General features: G+C 35.0%; 2 protein-coding genes across 3 annotated transcripts in view; one reads left to right on the top strand and one right to left on the bottom strand.

Moving 5' to 3' along the window:
• Positions 1–2: 2 nt before the first annotated feature.
• DYNC2LI1 (dynein cytoplasmic 2 light intermediate chain 1) lies at positions 3–20539 on the top strand. Of its 2 annotated transcripts, none has more exons than XM_027682004.1 (13): positions 3–113; positions 1015–1132; positions 2302–2336; positions 2735–2804; positions 3791–3879; positions 5828–6014; positions 8266–8334; positions 9701–9778; positions 10982–11058; positions 11406–11476; positions 11890–11987; positions 13202–13294; positions 19949–20539. In XM_027682004.1, exons 1-13 carry the CDS (start codon positions 100–102, stop codon positions 20012–20014), a joined length of 1065 nt encoding a protein of 354 aa, XP_027537805.1. In that variant the 5' UTR covers positions 3–99; the 3' UTR covers positions 20015–20539. The 2 variants fall into 2 exon arrangements, with proteins under 2 accessions (XP_027537805.1, XP_027537806.1); XM_027682005.1 differs by lacking the exon at positions 3–113 and adding an exon at positions 310–391.
• The window catches only part of ABCG5 (ATP binding cassette subfamily G member 5), a 35340-nt gene continuing 17649 nt past the window's right edge, over positions 2986–20676 (bottom strand). The window contains exon 14 of the mRNA XM_027682001.1: positions 2986–3470. The gene's annotated coding sequence lies outside the window, so the exon portion shown is untranslated. The remainder of the gene's footprint in view (positions 3471–20676) is intronic.

Below are 20676 nucleotides of genomic sequence, written 5' to 3'. Positions count from 1 at the left end.
CGGGGCGGGAGCTGCCCCGTCCCCGCGGAACTACAGCTCCCGGCGCTCCCGGCGCGGTTCCCATGGACACGGGGAGCTGAGCCCGCGCCCCGCCGAGCGATGCCCAAGCCCAGGTACCGGGGAGCCCTGCCCGGGCTCGGTGTCGGGGGCTCGCTCCCGCTGCCGTGGGGAGAAGGAGCCGGCGGCCGGGGAGCACAGCCTGGAACAGAGAGCGAGAGAGGGAGGGAGAGAAGGAGGCAGGGAGGGAGAGAGGGAGGCGGGCTTAAAACGGGCCATTCCGGCCTCTGCCCCGAAAACGAGCGGGGCCCAGGGCAGGAGAGGGCACGCCTGTCCCTTGGCCGGTTGCTGCTGTAAGGAACCCCACATAGAAGGGGTCGGCAGGTGACCACGGGTGAGCCTGAGAACGGGGAGCCTTCGTGGCCCCGAGCAGCAGCTTCCCGGGACACCGAGCGCGGGTCCGGAGTCCTCCCGAGCCCACCGAGCCCTGCCCGGCTCCTCCGGGCCGGCGTCGGGGAGCTGCCGCCTCCAGAGGCTGCCAGCCTCCTGCAGCGTCCTGCGGAAAGCCTGAGTCGACAGAAAACCTTTTAAAGGTGTCAGATACCGGAATGGGCTTCCCAGGAAGGCGGTGGAGTGACCGTCCCTGGAGATGTTTAAAGAAAGACTGGACGCGGCACTTGGTGCTATGGTCTAGTTGACAGTGTTGTGTTCGAACATAGGTTGGACTCAATCTCGGAGTTCTATTTCAAGCTAATTGATTCTGTGATTAAAAGTACTCAAAGCCTCCCGCCGCACAGCTGGTGTTTGCTCTGTGTGTGCCACAAATGGCAGCTGGGGTTACCTGAGGAATGTTACTTAACCCGGTTTGGTTAAAAGTGCTATGACAAGCAGAGGGCATGTGATGTGAAATAATCACAATAATAATATATACCACAATAACCTTCATTTAGATGTTTTCAGAAATTATGGTCCATGGTTTTTCTCTAATTATTCTCTTCTTATTTTTTTTCCAACTAGTGATACTTTGTGGGATCTTGCTATAGCTGAAGTGGAGAAGAGAGAAAACCCTGATGATGATGTCAAGCAGGGGGAAGTTTGGGAAAAATCAATATTATTTATGGGAAACAAAAATGGGGTAATGCTAAATACTGTACAATTATACACCTTTCAAACATAGTTTGTGTCAGGGAAAATATCTGGTACTTTCAGATGTTAAGGTTTACTTAACTTTAAAGACAAAATATGTCATGGTCTCATTCTGCAGAGTGGGCATTCCACACAGTGTGAATTCAGGTTTATGATTAGGGTTATCAATGATGTGCTGATTCTTTGAGGTTTGGCTTCATTATTTTTTTAAAGTCACTGCCAAAAATAATGCTACCCTCTTTAATTGTTTTCCCTTGTAAAGGTTTAACTGGTAACAATCCAGTTTAAGTGCACTGATACCAGATTTGTTGTAGATCAAGGCCTTGACATGCCACAATGAATTCTATCTGTATTATGTCAGACCTATTTGAACATGCTGTACCACTGATTGCAAACTCATGATTCTATATACCTGAGGTTGTTTTAATTCATTATCCCGTAAGTGTCCAATAAGTTGGTCATTGGTAATTTCATATTTTTCTTCTGTTAGCATTTGTTTGTAAAGTTAGCCAGGAAATATCTGCCTTTTTGATGAACTGAGTCATATTTTTTAAGAAGGCCCGGTATATGTGCAACCTCTTAATCAGCAATTTTTAAAATACTTTTTCAGAGAAAATACAATGACTTTTCATATTTACCCAAAATTCACTGATTTTTGAGATGGAAAGTGATACAGGAGTTAACTGTAGAAGTGCTAGCCCCTTCAGTGTGGTGTGGTAGTCAGTGTCTGAATTTTAACAAAGTAAAGATGTATTTTTCTGTTCTTTATTTGTATTTTAAGCAGTCTTTTTGTTTCCATCTCATCAGTAATCATTAATTCCAGTGGAAAACACACATTACATAAATGTGTTATTAATAATTAAAAACTGTTAAACAGTTTAAAAGAGTTGGTCAAACTGATCACTGGTGTCTAATTTTAAGTACACTGTTCCTATTACTGTATTTGTCATCTCTATTAGTTTATAATTATAATAATGGTAGTATAATTTGATTCTGACTGAAAGTTGGAGTTAAGTTTCCACTATAAGGCTACAAACAATTACATGCATTTGCAATTTTCTGGTACTTTATTACTGGAATGCTAAATAACTTGATTTAGTGATACAACTTTTATGCTTTACTGATAGTTCAGTAGCGTTCTTTGTTTTTAATTTCCAGGGAAAGACTACTATTATATTGAGGTGTCTTGAGAGGTATGTGTCAAATATTTAAAAGCAGTTTTCACCTGTGGATTAGAATTTTACATAGCAGTTATATTGTGTGATGATTCATAATGTATGCATACAGATGTGTTCTGTAGCTGGTTGGTCACTTATGAATGAGTTTATTTCCCTTCTTTACTACCTGTGATCTGACCCTTTCAGTCCTTCTCCTCCAGTATTAGAGAGCTGAAATGGCCCATCTCTCCAGATTGGTGCTGCTGCTTCTCCTGTCTTCGGTACCTGAGAGCTTGTGTCCTGAAGTGTCCTCGCTGTACTGCTCTCTCTAAGCCAAATCCTGAACTAACTGATAAATGTAATTTGGTAACTGTAGAATTAACTTCCTTTATTTAGAGGATCTTGACAAAATGAAGTTATTTTTCCTTGCATAGGGAAGAGACTCCAAAACCAACATTAGCCTTGGAATATACCTTTGGAAGAAGGGCAAGGAGACACAATACAGTGAGTATCCAGAAAGTATAATTTACCGTATATACCTACATATCTATATACATATGCATAAAAATAGTATGTTTTATTTTTATATATAAGTATCTTAGAGGTTTTAGCTTATTGTCCGTTAAACAAAAAGGGGTTTAATATAATTTTATTTAGCTAGTTTAATTCTGTATTTTAATCAGTAATATGTTTTTTCCCCCTCAGTAAAACACAGTAGATCAGAGACCAAATTATAACACAAAGCAATCAAATTCATCTATAAAAACTTGTGTTTGAGTGCTTTTATTTTCCCATTGCAACATAGTATGCATGCCTTTAACTTTGTCTTTAACATGCAAAATGAGTACAAACCAATGATGTGAGAGAAACAGTCATCTTAGAGGATGTTAAATAATAATTAAGTTTTTGGGTTATGTCTCCACCTCACTAAACTTTGCACTGCAGATTATGTTAATGGAAATAGTGAACCCATTCCCACCTCAGCACAACACTGCTCAGCAGCAATAACTGTTGCTGCAGGGAATTGCTGTTTCAGTTGCTGAAGTGGGGAGTGGAAAACCCGACTCTGAAAGACAAAAATCACTTAAAGCTTTTCCCAGAAACTGAATCTGAAGGTACAGATTCATTACTTTTCCAGTTGCAAACTTCTCAAAAAGCATTAGTCTTGAGCTGCAATAAACAAAAAGAAAGTGAAGAGAACCTGATTTATTTTTTTAAACATTTATCAGTAATCATGCTGCTTCCTTATTTTTTTACTTTACAATAGCCATTTATCAAGACAGTCATAGGCATGCCAGGAGTTTTTCTAAGTGTTATGTGGGATTACTGGAACATGGAGAATTTTGTATTTGGTTTTGGCTTTAGAAAATACTAATGAAGTGTGTTCTTGTTCTGAGTCACTTGCATGAAAAGCCTGTTTACCAGATAAAGATTTTTCCTTGGTATTGCATGGAAGCACATGTTTCTAACATAAAGTGACTCTTTTATAGCCTAAAGATATAGCTCATTTTTGGGAACTAGGTGGTGGAACCTCATTACTGGAACTCATTCGAATACCAATCACTAGCCACAACATAAGGTGAGTGTAAATATTACAATTCCAGAGTTAATTTCAGCTTTCCTTCAAACATAAGTAAATCTCTAGACCTTTTATTGTGAAAATCTCTTTCAAAATGTAAGATAGAACATTTGTGATTTTTTCTAAAAATCATTGTAGTACCACTGATACTTTGATCTTCCTTTTCATACTTTTCTGCTAATAAACCAGTTCGCAGTAATCTCAACAAAAAAAAGTGGTAACATGGAGGAAGTAGGTTGGCCTTAAGCACATAGAACAAGACACACAGAAAAAGAGAAGACATAGTGTCTTTATGCTCAGTGAAAGAGCAGAAAAAGCAACTTGGGGATATGTGAAAAATAAAATCTTGCTTCCTGCTTCTGCATGCAAACAGATGCTCTTTCTGTGAGGGACAGTATTGTAGGGTAAAAAACAAGGCAAAAAATTGTGACCAAAAAAATCTCTGGATGTTTTGGAAATGACCATCTAATGAGAAGATCAAGTAACAGAGAGATAATGTTTCCAAGAGGGACTAGAGCTATTGAACTTATTTGAAAACTAAAGGAAACAGGAATTTAGATCAAATTAAGACAATGGAGTGAGAAAAATCAATTAAAGTAATGGAACAGCATAGGAAGAAGAAATGCATGAAAAGTTGCATGAAGAATGAGAGGGTTAGGGAGTGCATTTTATGGGGTTTTTGATTAGGGAAGATGGAGTTTAAAGGAAGGGGAGAAAAGGATCAAAAGATAAGTTTTGTATTATGATGCATTGCTTTATTTCCTTGGTAGTGAGCTTTAACTTCTGTGAGAAAAAGAAAAAGAGGGATACCATTTTTATCAAGTACATTTGCTACTGTTTTGACTATTGAAATAATGCCATTATTTGCTGAGAGACTAAGACAATAAAAATAAAACATGGCATGTGAAGCTCTTTGTTTCTAGAAGAGCTTGGGAGAGAAAAAATTAACTATCATTTTTCAGCCCTTGTAAATTAAATTAACTGATCTTCACCTCCATCAGTCTTTTCTTCCCTTTTTGGTGATGTGAATAATCTTAAGATTCTTTGGTGGGATAGCAGCATTCTGTAAGAACAATGAACCTCTGTTCATAAGGCAATATTTTAACATGCTAGTAAAAAAATTCTACCATTTCAACTTAAGTATAAGTGCTTTTCACTGGCTTTCTCATCTCTCTGTAGTCAAGCAATTTGCTTATTTAAAAGTTCCATGAACTGTATCTAGTTTCATCAAGAGATTTTTCTCCAGATTTTTTTCCACCCACAGCATTTTAAAGTGAAATTGGACATTCACTTTGCTTTGTAGCCTTTCTAATACCACTCTGGTCTGGAATCCCCTTTTTCAAGTCAGGCTGGAATGTGACAGAATGATTGCCTCCATTCAAGTGACTGCATTTGTGATATTCTTTGCAGTTGCACTTCAATGCAGTTAGTGTTTTGGGGACCAGGGTTTTGGAAGGAAAGGAGATTAGATGTAAAACATTTCTCATTTCCCTTTCATATTACAAAAAAAATAATGAAAGTAGAGAACTTTCCAATATATTAATAGTTAGGAAAGATCCTAACTATTTGCTACCATTGCTTCATCTGGGATTGTAGAGTTTATGAGATGGCAGGGATACATGACAGTATAAATGCCTGGTCTTACAGGAAGAAGGAGCTATATGGGCTGAGGATATTTGCATATTTTACTGCTTTGAAAGAATGTTTGATACATGCAATCCCCCCACGATCTCTGATGGAAAGTTGCCAAAATAATAGTTCTGAAAAAGAGACAAGGGAGAGGTTTCTTCAGAGTGCAGAGTATCCTTTGAAGCCATCTTCCTTTGCTGTCACATTTAATTCTCTCTCAGCATTTGTTTGTTCACATTTGTAGTACAGTACAGTTTTATATGAAAATGTTGATTGCCTCATGCACTAAATATGTGACCAAATAATGCCTTTTTAATAGATCCTTTGCTGTAGTTCTTGTTTTGGATCTGTCCAAACCCAATGAACTCTGGACTACTATGGAGAACCTTCTGCAGGTCACCAGGAACCATGTGAACAAAATTTTAGCCAAACTAGAAAAGACAAATCCTGAAGTAGCTGCTGAACTTAAACAGAGGATGCGGAACAATCTGCAGAGGGATCACCCAGTAAGTTACTTCTAATATTTTCTCCAGATGTCACAGGCCTTTATACAGTTAAAGATAATGCTTTTGAAAATCATAAACAACTCTTTTAGATTTTTATGCATGACTGAAAATCCATTTGATGTAGATGAACCTGTTCACTGGAAAATTATAGCAATTTAATAAAAATTCAATAAGAGCAGAAACAAGGAAAGAAGGTTTCTTATATCTTTTTGTTAGATATCTAATGTGATTGTTATGGCATGTTACCCCAATCAAAAGAAATAGTTTTAGAGTAGCAGTTTGCTTTTTTTTCCCCCTCATCTTTTTAAAATGAAGATGAAAACTAGAATGTACAAAAGTCATCTAGCGAGAGACTAGCTGAAGGTACAAATTTAAGCAAAGAATATAGTTATAACAGCCATCAACATGACTATATACTTTGCATTTATTTAAATGTCTATCACAAACTCAATGCCTTTTGATAATCTGACAACTAATTAAATTATAAAGTTTCAGAAATGTTAACATCAGTCCTTTAAACATAATTGCTAACTAAATCTCTGGAAAAGCTAAACTAGATTATGCGCAATAGAATTGAAAAGTCATTGTGCATTAAACCTCTGCAAATGTTGTGTATATATAATGCATAAATAAGTATTCAACAATTCAAAGACTTGGCATGTAAATCTAGTTACTGTACTTTCTATAAAATGCTGTAATACAGCAAATGCATATAAAGCCCAGAAATTTAAAAGTAACTCAAAATTTATGAGAAAGCGACATATGCAACACTCAGTAGCTTTAGAGTATAGGGTTTGAGATCTGGATTATGATGTTGTTTTTTACTTTTAGAGAAGGTAATACACAAAAACAAAATACCTGCGACCACATTTGGCAATAAATCATGACCACAGTGTCAAGTTTACATATAGAGGTTTACATCTCAGAAAACTGCAAGCTTATTGAAATAAAGTAAAAATAATAATGCCATTGATTGTTGAGAATTGTTATTCTTGCCCTGTAGGGAACACGATTATACCTTCTAAACTAGAATTTCTATTTATCTTTCACTATCAAAAATAATGCAAATAAAATTTTATGTTACTCCTTGGTTCTCTTTTTACTTTCATCATTGTTCAAGGAAAAAATGTGTCAGTTTTCTGGGAGAAAATACTGAGTTTTATAGTCACATTAAATGAGAGTTTATGCAGGTTTTTATTTACCTTTTTATAGCTAAACATATTTTTATGATAAATGGGAATCGATGAAATTCTTAGATTATATTTTTAAGGATTAGATATATTCCATTGGCTTGGCTGAAGAATTTCTGGCTATGATGATAAAACATATCAGTTGCAGACTTTGTTTAAACAAGCTCGATGTACCTAAAGTACTCCATAGTCAAAAATTAATTCCACAGTCCAAAGATGCTTGTTTTAATGTTTCTGACATTATCTCAATTTCTCCTCTTAGTTAAGAAACTAAAACTATTCTTTTCAGTTCTGTATTCTATATACTCAGTTTTAAGTTACAATAATTTTGCTCAAAGCTCTTGCCTTCACAGTGTATGAGTGAAGCCATTATTTTTCCTCTCCAAGAAGAGGATTTTCAGTATGTTCAGCTTCTTTTCAACATCCCGCCTGTCATTTAACCTGTATGCAAAATAACTGGTTTTAGAAGATAACTTTTAGGCCAACCTCTGCTACAACACATCTCTTTTCCACTCTGCTGCAACCAAAGCAGCTTGAATAAATAATTGCATGAACACATGAGGGGATTATCTCACTTCATATGGACTACAGGAAAATATTAAATATTTTTTAAGAGTTTGGAAAACATGATGTAGGAAGGAAAAATGTGTGACACATGCATATCATTCCACTTATTTTTCTTGAGATTTTGTCTGTATTCCTTTATATATTATGCAAGGAATGTGTCAAAAAGTCTAGTAATCCAGTCTGGCTGGAATTCATGAAGTTTTTCCTCTCTTCCCTTCCCATCTAATGTTGGAGCTAGAGTATGTAGTGTAAGAGCCCTTTTATGCCAGTAAGAGTTCTGACTGCTCACAAGGATTATTTCCTGACCATTTATGAAGAAAATGGGAAAATTGTAGAACATGGTATGGATATTACATTAAAGTTTATTAATCAAATTTAAGGTTTTGAAAACCTTGTCTTCTGTGAATTAGTTTTAACCCATTTCAGTTGTTTTAACAGTTGTAATCTTCTTCGGTTTGTTTACACTGCTTAACTGTCCTATATCTTTTTAATAGGATTATGAGTTAGTTGACCCTTTTCCAATACCCTTGGTGATAATTGGAAGCAAATATGATATTTTTCATGTAAGTAATACTTAAATACATTTTAAATAATTAAAATATTCCCAGTACATATTTTATACCCTAAAATTTCACTAAGGTAATAGTAATCTTTTGAATAAAAGTATGGCCAGGCAGTGTTCTACCACCAAAAAAAAATATTTCCATCCAAGAGCATTAAGGAAGGCATACTGTCATTCCTTCACAAAACACCCCCAAACTGATGATTTTTGAGATGTACTTGGAAAATGTTGAGACACAAGTGGCTGCAGACCAAAGGGGGAAGCAAGAAAACAGCATGTTGATGACTTACTGTTATAATGAGAGAAATCCAGCTCCATGTGTCCCTTCTCACAGCAGCTTTAAGTATATGGCAGTGAAAGAGAGGTGTCTCTCAAGTCAGCTGATCAGATCTTTTGGTCATTGTGGCAGCACAAACAGTAAACTATCATTTTGGTCTGGAACTTCTTTTAAAGTACTTTTTAAGCTTTTAGAGACAAGGGAGTAAGTAATTTCATCTTTTATGGGGGAGAGGAAAAAATATCACAGTACTGCTGGATTCTCTCCCAGAATGTAAAAAATCCTAACAAATGCATACTCACAGCACTTGATCATGAGACGCTAGGACAGTATGTTGGATTTTCAGGAGTCATGCTGGCAGCTTGCGCTTCTCTGGATGACTGCATAGTGCGTTGATATCTGGCTGACTCTTGGAGTTACTTAATTCTTTATTAATAAGGGACTTGCCTTCTCTCATACCGAAGCTTTATGCTGAGCCATGACCTCTTTAAAAGTCAGTGACTCTCATGTAATAAGCACAACTTAAAAACCTAGTTCCTTTGGAGTCTATGGACAGACTCCTGCAGGCTTCATTTGGACCATGTTTTCACCCACTTTATCCAGAGAAGGCCATCTGTATGATCTTATATTAAAGAAACATTGAAGAAAAGATATCTTTATGCACCTTTCAAGTCTGGCAGGTATTAGACTTTAGGGAGCATATACCCCAAGATTTACTTAAATATTTTCACAAAAAGAAAAAAATCCTTATTTTTACAGTAGGCAGCATTTATACTTCTAAAAATTTAAAGCAAAATCAAAGTAATTGAAAATTGAATACACATTCCCAATTAAGAAACTTTTTCTGGACTAACATATTGCCTGAATTAGGCTCCCTCTGTGAAAAAGAAACAAAGGGAAATTGTGACATTTCTTTTCAGAGTAGGCTGTTACTGATTCTGTCTTAAGATATAATTATGCTGACAGCTGAAAGCCTCATATATTGTAGACTAAATGCTTTGCAGTTTATAAAAAAAAAAAAAGAAAAGTTCTAACTGTAATATTTTGGGGTTTGTTTCTTACATATATGTTCCAATATCAACTTTTTCAGGAGTTTGACTCTGAAATGAGGAAAATAATAAGCAAGACACTTCGATTTGTTTCACATTATTATGGAGCATCATTAGTGGTGTGTATATTCACTTTCTGTTTAAGCATAGAGCAGATGAACAGTATTTCTGTTATAAAACTATGTTTAAAAACATACAAATGTAAAACTCCCAGAGAAAATGGGATTTAATTGGTTTTACAGTAGCTTTCTTTGTAAGACTACCTCTTAATGAGGTACAGGTATTGGCAGAGTATGGATGGACATGCTTTGTGAATAAACAAGCTACACATATACAAGCTAATAGTTATCTGGTAGCCAACTTAGTTCCTGTCTTGAGTTTACTGTGTATTTGGCAAATTTATTTTTGGTACAAGAAAAGAGAATGGGCAAAAGTGATTGTTAAGGCAGAAACAAGCATGCTGAGATTCACAGTCCAAAAATGCTGCCTCCTGGGCCCACTCTGCATCAGAAGATGGGTCTAATTGTATCAACTGTAATTTATTAAATAAATCATATTTAATAGTAGCTTAGTGATTAGCAAAACAACTTATGCTTGCTTTAAATTCTTATAATCACAGCATGTCCTTTTGCATCCATGTAAACACATGAATTTGTCTATTGTTAACTGAGAATATAACTGTCTTGATTATTTTTTTAAAAGTATTTAAGCATTATTGTAATTAAATAAAAACTAGAATCCTAAAACTCTTTGGTTGCTAAATCCTCGTTCTCATTGAAATGTGTGGGAGAAAATTAATTTTCCACAGTAGGGATCTGACTTCTTTCTCAAAGACATGAATCTATTAGGATACAAGAGCCCTTAGACAGGAATAAGCATGTTGTTTGGGAATATATTCTGAGAACTGCTTTATGATAAATCTGTGCCATTCTGCCACTTTGAAGCTGCTTTTATGATGTGAGAACAATTATATAGTTATTCATTACATTTCTAAATGTTTATGGTATTCTGGATAGTTTTTAATCTAATTTAAAACCTTAATAACTCATTAGTCTTGGACAAAAGATTTTGAATCAGTATTTTAAAATTCAGTCTTTAATCTTTATACTATTGTTCATTTAATCTTTCTTGATCAATATATTCAGTAACAAATACACTCATATTTTGGAAAGGGAGGGTGAGATTCTAGTAAATTCAGTGAACATATACCAAATTTATTGCGGTCAGGAATTAGCAAGGCTCCATCCTCTCTGTAGATGGCATTATTTAATATTTCTATGATGGAAGGTTATAATGTGTATTTTGTTTTCTGATTCATTTAGTTTACCAGTAAATCTGAGGCTCTGCTGCTGAAAGCCCGTGTTCTTATTAATCACTTGGCATTTGGCTATGATAAAAGGTAACATTATTGTTCAACTAGTAAATGTCTTGCCTAGAGTCTAAAATTACTTAATAAAAATATTTTAATCATCAAAACTTTTTTTTCTTAAATATGATCTCTGAAAGGTTCTTATTCATGGACTTGGAGTCCTGATACTCAACTGCCTATGTTTGCACAGGACAGTGATTACTCCTTTGTTTGCGATCCCCAAAGCGATGAATTGGTCACCACAGGAATCGAATACTTTTTTTATTTACACGTATTTGTATGCAAAGCCCAGTAAGATTCTAGTCTTAGCTAGAATAATGTAATTTTTCATTGACTGCTAAATGCTCACTTGATACACTTTCTTTTTTCCTGTTTAGCAAATCTGTATCAGTGGACCCCAGCAAACCTCTGTTTATACCAGCAGGCCTGGATTCGCTGAGCCAAATAGGTTAGGACATTCCCTGTTCATTACTTGTTTTGAAAATGAGAAAAACATTTTAAGCAGATAAATTAATCATAGCACATCATTATCAGTTATTGAAGGAAATGGCTTATAAATTTTAAAATCATGATGCAGTATATTATTGAGAATTATCTGTACAGTTTTTTTAGGTAGCTTAATAAAATATCAGGACTACATCAAATACTAAAGTACCAATAAGCTTAGATCTAAAAGAAAATACAATGTACAATGCCTCTCAGCCCATTTCATGGTAGGAGATCAATGTTTTTTTCAAATTTGTTGCATCTTGTCAATGTAGAAGATGAAATACTAAATTAGATGGATCATTATGCAAAATTATTTTATATTTTATGCTGTTATGACAACATACTTGTCTTATGTTGTGCTGGAATCCTTAGGACCACCACCTGCCTCGGATAGTGATATTGGAAAGATGCGCGCAAACACACCTTTGGAACTGTGGAAAAAAGTATTTGAGAAAACATTTCCTCCCAAAGTAGGTATTTATTACATGCCAGATGCACAGCTGCTTTTTTTACAGAATAGAAGTAATATCCTTACTGATTTTTTTGTCTTTCGAGTCCACTGACTGGAATTTCAGTCTCACTCAGCAGTTCCCTTTAATTAATACATTTTTAAAACATACAGATTTGTATGCAGTGGTCCTTTGATTAAGAGCTTCTACATCTTCAATCAGCTCCCTATATTTAGTAGTTAGGAAAGATGCCATTCTCCCTATAAGATGCCCAAATAAGATAAAGACTAAACTTCACTTTTCAGAAACTGTACAGAACAGTTATTGTTCATGTTGTTTTTCCTCATAGCCTTTAAAAACACAGTAAACAAACATCTATTCTCCCCCAATAATATCTGAACTCCTCCTGAAACAGCTGGAGAAATGAGTACACTTCTCACCTTGCAAGCTCCATCAGTGTTCATTGGCATATCAGTCTAATTAAAGATTTAAAGATTTGCCAAATAGATTACCAATCTTCTGTTTTGGTTCCAAAGTATGCTTGAAACATTAAAGCTGTTTTTATGCATTGTAAATTTCTTTGTCTGTTGCCTCATCTAAGAAGTAGAATTCTGCTTTATTTTATTCCATCATTGGTATGATTGCCTTCTTGCTGTTTTCCATTTGTTATAAATAAGGAGAAATGTGCAGGACAACATTTAAAAAAAACCCCTCTTTATTTGATGGATTTGATAGTGTTTCTTTCTATTAGTGTATTTGCTTCTTTGGTATTAAAGTTATAGTTCCCTCAAGGTTAGTAAATGAAAATTCAGATATTTGGCAAAAAGACAGTAATCAATTTCTCAGCTATTGACGTAAGGCTTCTGATAACCAGAACGAAGTTCTATTCATGAATATTAAGTACTTTAGCAAGAGCAACCTCAACTATGCCCAAATGTCATGGGCCAGAAAAGATATTTTCATTTTGACGTTCAAGAGTAATAAACAACTACCAAATAAGTATATTTTCTTTCCTTTAAGATCTAGCTGCACTATTACTTTCTCATCATTTTACTAATAGAAGAACTCTTTTAACTAATCTGTGTCCTATAGCACAAAATTCTTCCATAAATGCAAGCTTTTAATATATTCATATTAAAAGCAAATACTTCCATTAGATCTACAGTGTGGCATTTTCTTATTAAAAGAACAGAAGATAAATTCTATCATTTGGTTGTTGTCTTTTCTTCTTTTAGAGTTTTTGTGATTTACAAGATACCAAGGACCCTGCACAGGATATACAATACGCTGAGTATGAAGTTGATGTCATGAGAGCTCAGAAAAACCAGGTATGTGGTAATTCTCCAACTGCTGTTCACAGTCAGGTATTCCAGAACCACCAGCATTGCTGAACTAATTGTAGAATATATTTGTACTTCCCCTTTTTGCCTTTAAATAACTTCAGCTTTAGATTTCAGCTTAGGTTGTGTGTTTGGGTTTTTTTCCATTGGTAGATATTAAGCTGGTAGAGCATTGTCACATCTCAAAGTTTTGGCTTTGAGTTTCTTTAGAAATTAATAATTCAAATTTTCCCTCTGTTTTCCAGAATTAATTCACTAAAATAATATTGAAGCAAAACTTTGAAGCTTTCTTGGCAGTCATTTCTTCATTTTTGCACCCTGTACTCTCATTTGGGTGTTGACTAACAGAAAGTCTAGGAAGCAATATCAAGGTCTGGGGTGGGGACTGTTTACTTTTTTTTGTTTCTGTTAACCACATGGTTTAATCTCTGAATTCTAGAAGATCTCTACTGGGGACAGGGTCTTTTATTTTTCTTATTAATTTTGAAGTATTTCTGCATTTCTCTAGATTAATAGTGAATTACTTTTATAGAAAAATTCTGTGGCAAACTAGATGAAGGTTAAAACATTGCCTTATAGCCATCAGTATATAACAACACCTGAGTAGCAGTACTGTGTGTAATAGTCTTCATTGATATCACAGGCACGGGTCTGTTAAAATCAATCCAAGATTTATCCAAAGAATAAAGCAATTTCAAGAATCTTTTGCAGCCTTTGAACTTGCACATTACCTGTAATATCCTGTTAATGTAGGCATCAGTTCTGAATTTCCGTTACATCAAGTGCAGTCTTAAAAATCATTAAAATCTGTAAAGCACGCTTCCTTTGGAATTTATAATACAATCTCATACTCAGTATATATCTACATATCTGAAAATAGCTATATGGTGTACTAGGTTTGTTATTTTTAGATAATAATGTCTTGTAAAAGAAGATATTGGTATGCATTGATTAAATCATACAGGAAATTATTAATTTTCTGGTTTTAAACAAAAGAGACTGGCTTTTAGAATCTTAATCTGTTCAAGGGCATTGCAAAGCAGTGTAGCTTTGAGCATTAAAGAGAAAATTACTTTTGTTATCTGCAGCTATTTCCTAAGTTTCTCTATTATGAAGTTCAATTTTTACAAGATTATTTGCACATTATTAAAATGTTTTATACTCCAAGAATTTGAAATGCACCAAGATAGAAATATACATCTAAAAGAAAAGAACTCTCTAGTTGCAGTGTTTTTTGAAGTGTCTTTCTATTTCCCAGTTAAATGAAAAGTGGCGCAAAAATCCTGTTTTTAAAGCAGCATTTTAAATGCATCATAAATCTCACATTCTTTATATAGTCTCATGGTATCTACTGTTGGAGGAACAGTATATTAAGATGTTTAATATGCAACATGTTACTAATGAAATCATGGGACATAAGGCAAAATTAAAGTTTCACATGATAACAGTGAATGTTTTCATGTTATCATTTCTCTTGGTTACTTTTGGTTAATTAATGTTACTTTGGACTCTAGGTGATAACCAGTTTGCTTGTTTATCTCAAAGATAAGCTTTAAAAGAAAAATAAACACAAAACCAGCAACAGAAACAAAATGCAGCCCTGTCACTGCGTCTGATAGTAGAACCAGCATACCTGACTGACTCGGTCAGGATTGCTCAATAATACTGTAACAGATTTATAGATAACTGTGGCAATACAAAAATAAGTAATTACCAACTTTGTAACCTTGGTTGAAGGGGTTACCTGAATTCCAGCAGAGTAAAAGGTCGAATTCTCGAGGATAAAATTAGAAAAAAGTTTTTTTAAAGAAAAGTACAGAATTGAGAAAGTATCCAGCTGACTCCCAGGTACTCGTTGTCAGCAAGTATTTATCTGAGATGCTTTTTGGCTGTAGAAGTTTAAAGTCCAGCTTATCAGAATTCAGCCACAGCAGTGTTTTCTTTTAGACCAGATTATTTTTCCTCCTTAATATTTTCAGATTTGACTATGAGATGTGCCACTCTATTTCTAAATGGTTTTGCTCTGGAAAGCTCTCTGAGGCCTTTCTTCAAGATAGAGCACATCCGTCTTTCTCAACTATGCCTTTTCAGAATGCTTTTCCTAGTTCTTGCCCCACAGACGTACATAGTACAGGTTTGTATCAAATAGTGCTGTTGCAATTGTTTACTGCCTTTTTATTCTCTACAGTTAAACTCTGAGAGAGAGAATACAGCACCAGGGACCCTTTTGGAATTTACATTTCTAATGTAATTCTTAACTAGGAGATTCTCTCCAGGATTTACTGGAATTTTGTGCTCTTTGCACAGGGCTTTCAAGATTCAAGAAAAACATTCATTTTGCATAGTTACTAGGCCTTTAATGTCTAGCTTTTGCTTAACTCTTCATCCATAAACAACATGGCAAATTTGTCATTCATTTCTCTCCATTTCCTCTTAGCTTTTTGGCTTTTGATGCCTTAAGGTCACATAAGTTTCATTTTTGGTACACACATAACTTGAACAAGAGTGAGATCTTTTAAAATAATATTGTTGATCAGAGCTACACATACACCACCTATGTATATAAGCACCTATAGGGGCATGAAAGTTTTGTTCCTTAGTTCCTTCTAAATGTTTGTAGCAGTGAGATGGCACATGGGGATGTCTGCTCTGTTTCCTTTGGAAATGCTCTGTGTCACAGATATAAGTTTTCTAAGATGTCTTTTCGGAGGTTTTTCTTTGTTTCCTGTTATGCCTTCACTGCTAATATTCAAAATGGGTACTTGGACCTTTTTGATCCGGACATTTGACTGCAGCTTCGTTTATTGATGCAACTGATAAAGCCAACCTTGAGCTCGAAGAACTGAAGAGACTACACAGGTACTCAGGTCATGCAGTGCCAAAGGTCACACTGACTGGTCCTTGTTACACAGAGCTATTACTTAGGGATTGGTGCCAGTTTTAGCTGAAGCCTCATGCCACTGATGTACACTCCAAAACAAGTAGATGCCTGGTGCCATTTGGTGTCAGCTAACAAGAAGTAATGGCAGCAGATCTTAAAGAACAGGGCTGTAACTCTTAAGACTTTAACAGGGCACAAATTCAAGAAGGTTCTACACCATCTCACAAGGAAGAATAGTCTTATTTCCCCTAAAATTGGAGGGGCCTAATTAACCATGTCACTCAGATAAGTGTCACCTGTGTGTCAGATCTGCAGCAATCTGTCTGAGATGGGGACTGGACTGGCCAATAAAATGAGAGCCAGGTTTTTTCAACATACTTTGATGACATGAACATATTGCTGAACTTCAGGAGACAATTTCAGTCTTATTCAATGAAACAGAAAATTGCATACTGTGCCATGAACCTCCTTGGTCAGACCAGTGTTACCAGGCAGAGAAGTGTGACAGGCACCTACCTGGGTAACAAAGCAGTACCACCTTTCTTTTTCTCCAGAGGAGGAGATGTGCTATCTTCATAATCTGGAGAAAAAGTAATTTAGGATGTTTACTCAACTGCCAAGAACACGATTTCTTGTTTTCACATGAAAGCATGTCCAAATGGGTTAAAAAGATTTAATTTTTAAACCAACTTACAGAGCACCAGGTGCTGAAGATTTTTAATCAGTATTTCAGTAGTTGGTTGTTTTCACCATGTTCCAGATTGAGGGCACTTCTAGTAAGAAGCTGCATGAAAAGTAAAGTCATATCAGTCACTCAGAACTGAGGAAATGCAACAATTAAGGCTTTTCCTACAATCTTAATTTTTCCTTCTTGTTTGTAGACATTATGGTATTGTCTTTAATTACATGATCATATACTATTTTGCTGATGTCTCAACTCAATTGTTCAGTATTTCTTTTCATCATCCTTATTCTTTATGTACCTTATTTCTCAACCTGCCATTCAGACACTTCAATGAACACAAAAGTATTAATTTTTTTTTCCTCTGAGAATGTGTGGTAATGTTATCTTATCTGAGTGCCTCACAAACATCATTTAAGTCTTTCTTCCCAATCCCTTTCTGAGATTAGGTGTGATCTTCCCCATTTGACAGATGAAGAATTTACAGAAACACAGAAGTACAGAAGCATTAAGGCTTAAAAAAAATTTAAATCCACTTTATGCCAGTGTTGAGATATCTGTGATAAGTTGCTAGCACTAATAATGTTTAAACATTCAGAGCACACTGAAAGCACATTTAAATTGCAATTGTTATTTCTTCGTAAATCTGATCTCTGCCCCCGTACTTGCTACCCACAAAACAAACATAGCATAATGCTAGCATGAAGATTTTGGAGTACTTTAAGGCATAATCTTTTGCAGGACCTTCTTTCACTTTGGGGAGAAGACCTCTTAGCTGATTGCATCATTGCAGTATATTCTACAATTCTGCTTATGTTTGTAGTATAGAACTTCATGAGCAGGAAGGTGCCCTTTTCCAAGAGGGTCTCTGGAGTGATCTTGAAACAGTATTTGAAAGATTTTTCCATTACATTTCTGATTTACAGGGATGTGTTTTACTTTCTGTTTTGCGCATAAACTAAGAAAGTGTACTTTCCTGACAGCATTTTTCCTCCTGAATCACCGAGATTTGTTAAAGATTATTTTTTTTGGTAAATGTCCTCCTATTTAATCCATTTTTCTTTTTCTTTCATTGCTCATCATTTAAATGTTGGCCTTACCTAGATATACATCCAAACCAAATGTTTATAATTTTGTTCTGTACTTTTGTATGTAGTGGAAAAGCTGTACAGTCCTAATAGATGCTGTGGTTTGACAGTTTGCATTTTTGTATTGTTTTGAATTGACTTTAAACTGAATTGCTTTCTAGGCTAGCTAAAATTACAGCAAAATAAATTCTGCTAAATTATCTGCCTCTCTCTTGAAATAGTTTAGTCAGATGATAAGTCTGTAAGGCTAATTATTTAGCCAACACCTGACATGACATGACCCCCAGACAGTATTGTTGTTATATGTAAAACTTCATTGTCTAATTTTACCTCTTCCTGAAGCCTTCCAGAAAGTTGTTACAATTGAAATTACTTACTTAGCATAAAGCAGGTTACATGTGATCCTTAAAATATCACAGTATTCTTTCTATTCCTAACTGTTGGCAAGTTTCCAACAGATCTGTATGTTCCAAGATCAAAATTGCTTTATATTAATAATAAGGGAGTGAAAATACTGAGTAAAGACCAGCTTAGAGACAGAACAGCTCAGTACTACTGGAGTTGTATCTAATAATGTGACTTACTAGATTTAGACTAGACACAGTATGTTCTAATGTAACTATTGAGTTAAAAACCTGTAAAATTAGACTCCTGCAAGCATCAGGAAGAATGTGCACTAACTAGAAATCTTCTTACTGCTCATACATCTGTGGTGTTTTCTGAAAACTCTGCACTGCTGACAAAGCTGCTGAAGTTATTTCGTGAGAGAAAATTTCATTTATTATTTTCATACAATCTTAAGAAAATTGATTGCTTTGTTGCTCAGACCTTTATTTTCTTCTTCCTCCCTCTGTGCTGGATTGAGAGTTAATACTAATATTAAATTCACCAGGTGGGAATTTTGTTATTTTTGTCAGTTCTGGTACCTGCATAACTACAGCAAGACTTCCCTTCCTCTATCATATTAAAATACTCTATTAAATATGGAATTCTATATATTAATATAGTTTATTCTATTAAAATAAAAATAATAATCATAAAATACATGTCCACTTTTGAGGGTCTGCACTACATTTATTCTAATCACTGGTTTATGTCCACCTCTTTTCTGATCTAAATAAAATATAGTGACTTTTCTTGTCTTGCAAGCAGTACACACCTAGGTCTAGCAGTACCTTATTAGACCATCATCTTCCTGTAAATACGTTGCAAGCCTTACTTTTAAATGAATGAAAAGCAATTGTAGTGCTTCCTAAATTAATTTTTTTGCTTAAAAATAAATATTCAGAAATAATTCCTGACAGTACACACCACTACATAAAATTCAGCAGAGGAAACTATTGTTTAGTAATGTTGACAGAACCTCTTATTACAGGCTTCAAAGTTCCCAGTAGCACATTTGACTGAAATGAGGTCGTCTGCCTTGCTAGTACTCCGCTGACCTCAAGTGTAGCAAAATATAGCCTGCCTCATCTTTCATACCTAATTTGCTTGCTTTATACCTCCACAATTTAAGCCTCTGATTGCTTTTAATAATCTAGCTAAAAGATGGATAATTTTAATAACCACCTTGGGTTTGCATTTTTACATGCAGATGCTAACTTGCAATCCACTAAACAGCAGCACCTTAAATAATGTGTGTGAAACAGCAGTTTCTGATGGGTATTTCTGGTTTCTCCTTTTAAAATGTGTATTGTTATATTTCTGTACGTTCATAGGGAGCCTGGTTTCTCAGTCTGAATGTCTAAGAAAAGAGACAAAATTTTCTCTTTCCTGTAAAGTATCTAGGCAAGAATAAATAAAATCTTTCTCCCTATATGAGAGCAAATGTGACAAAATTTATAGCACTTTTAGTATAATTTTGTTTAATATTTAATTTTTTCTACATTGCAAAGTTTTTATACATACATTAGCCAACTAAAAATTTAAATTTCTTGCAATTTTTAGTAATGAGGAGATTAGTTTAATATGTATTTATGTTTCTGTTTTAGGAACTTGAACAGTACAAAAGAAATGCCTCTAAATCATGGAAAGAAATGGATTTTGACTCCGCTTGATGAGCTGCCGTAGGTGTCTTTGATTTAACAACGTTTACAAAATTATTTTAAAGTTACACGAGCAATTTCATCTGAAACAATTGAAAATACATATTATCAAACTACAAAAATAGTATTTATTAAACATCCTTGTTGGTATTTTTCAGAAATAGAGCTGTTCATGCAGTCCAAATTTGTGAATCTCGACAGTGGCACAGTTTTAAAAAGTGGGGAGACAAGAATTCTAGATTGCTTACATATGAGTTTGAACATAAAGACTGGCATTAGTCAGTTCTACCTATTTTATAACACATTATTTGGTTTATTTTTAAATACTTCTGCCCTAGACATGTATTTAAATATAAACAAGTTTTCACACCCAAAATATGAAACTGTGTAGTAGAGTGTGGTGGGCATCTTTTTCTAGTTCTTTGCATGTATAAGTCAAAAGCAAATCTTAAGAAATACCTGCTTCATTGTTTGATATATTTGAATAAATAAATAAAAACCTGGCAGAATAAAGTGTAAAACATTCTTTGACCTGGATTCAGATCTCTGTTTCAGAATCATATAGCTTAGTACAGGAATTATGTCTTGGAAAGTATAATGTTGTAATAACTTTGCACAGAGTTTAGAAGATGGACATTTCTGTCATATATTCAAATGCTAGGAAGTCATCTAAT

The sequence above is a fragment of the Neopelma chrysocephalum genome, unplaced genomic scaffold (genome assembly GCF_003984885.1).
Source record: "Neopelma chrysocephalum unplaced genomic scaffold, ASM398488v2 Primary Assembly neopelma1_61b, whole genome shotgun sequence".
NCBI lineage: Eukaryota > Metazoa > Chordata > Aves > Passeriformes > Pipridae > Neopelma > Neopelma chrysocephalum.
The sequence above is the reverse complement of the archived record's forward strand: the minus strand, read 5'-3'. Positions and strand labels throughout refer to the sequence as shown.

What these genes read in the sequence shown, in the direction of transcription:
- DYNC2LI1 (XM_027682004.1), top strand. An exon ending in ATCACTAGCCACAACATAAG is followed by an intron (nt 3,880 to 5,827) that starts GTGAGTGTAAAT and finishes CCTTTTTAATAG; the next exon opens with ATCCTTTGCTGTAGTTCTTG. An exon ending in GCAAATATGATATTTTTCAT is followed by an intron (nt 8,335 to 9,700) that starts GTAAGTAATACT and finishes CAACTTTTTCAG; the next exon opens with GAGTTTGACTCTGAAATGAG.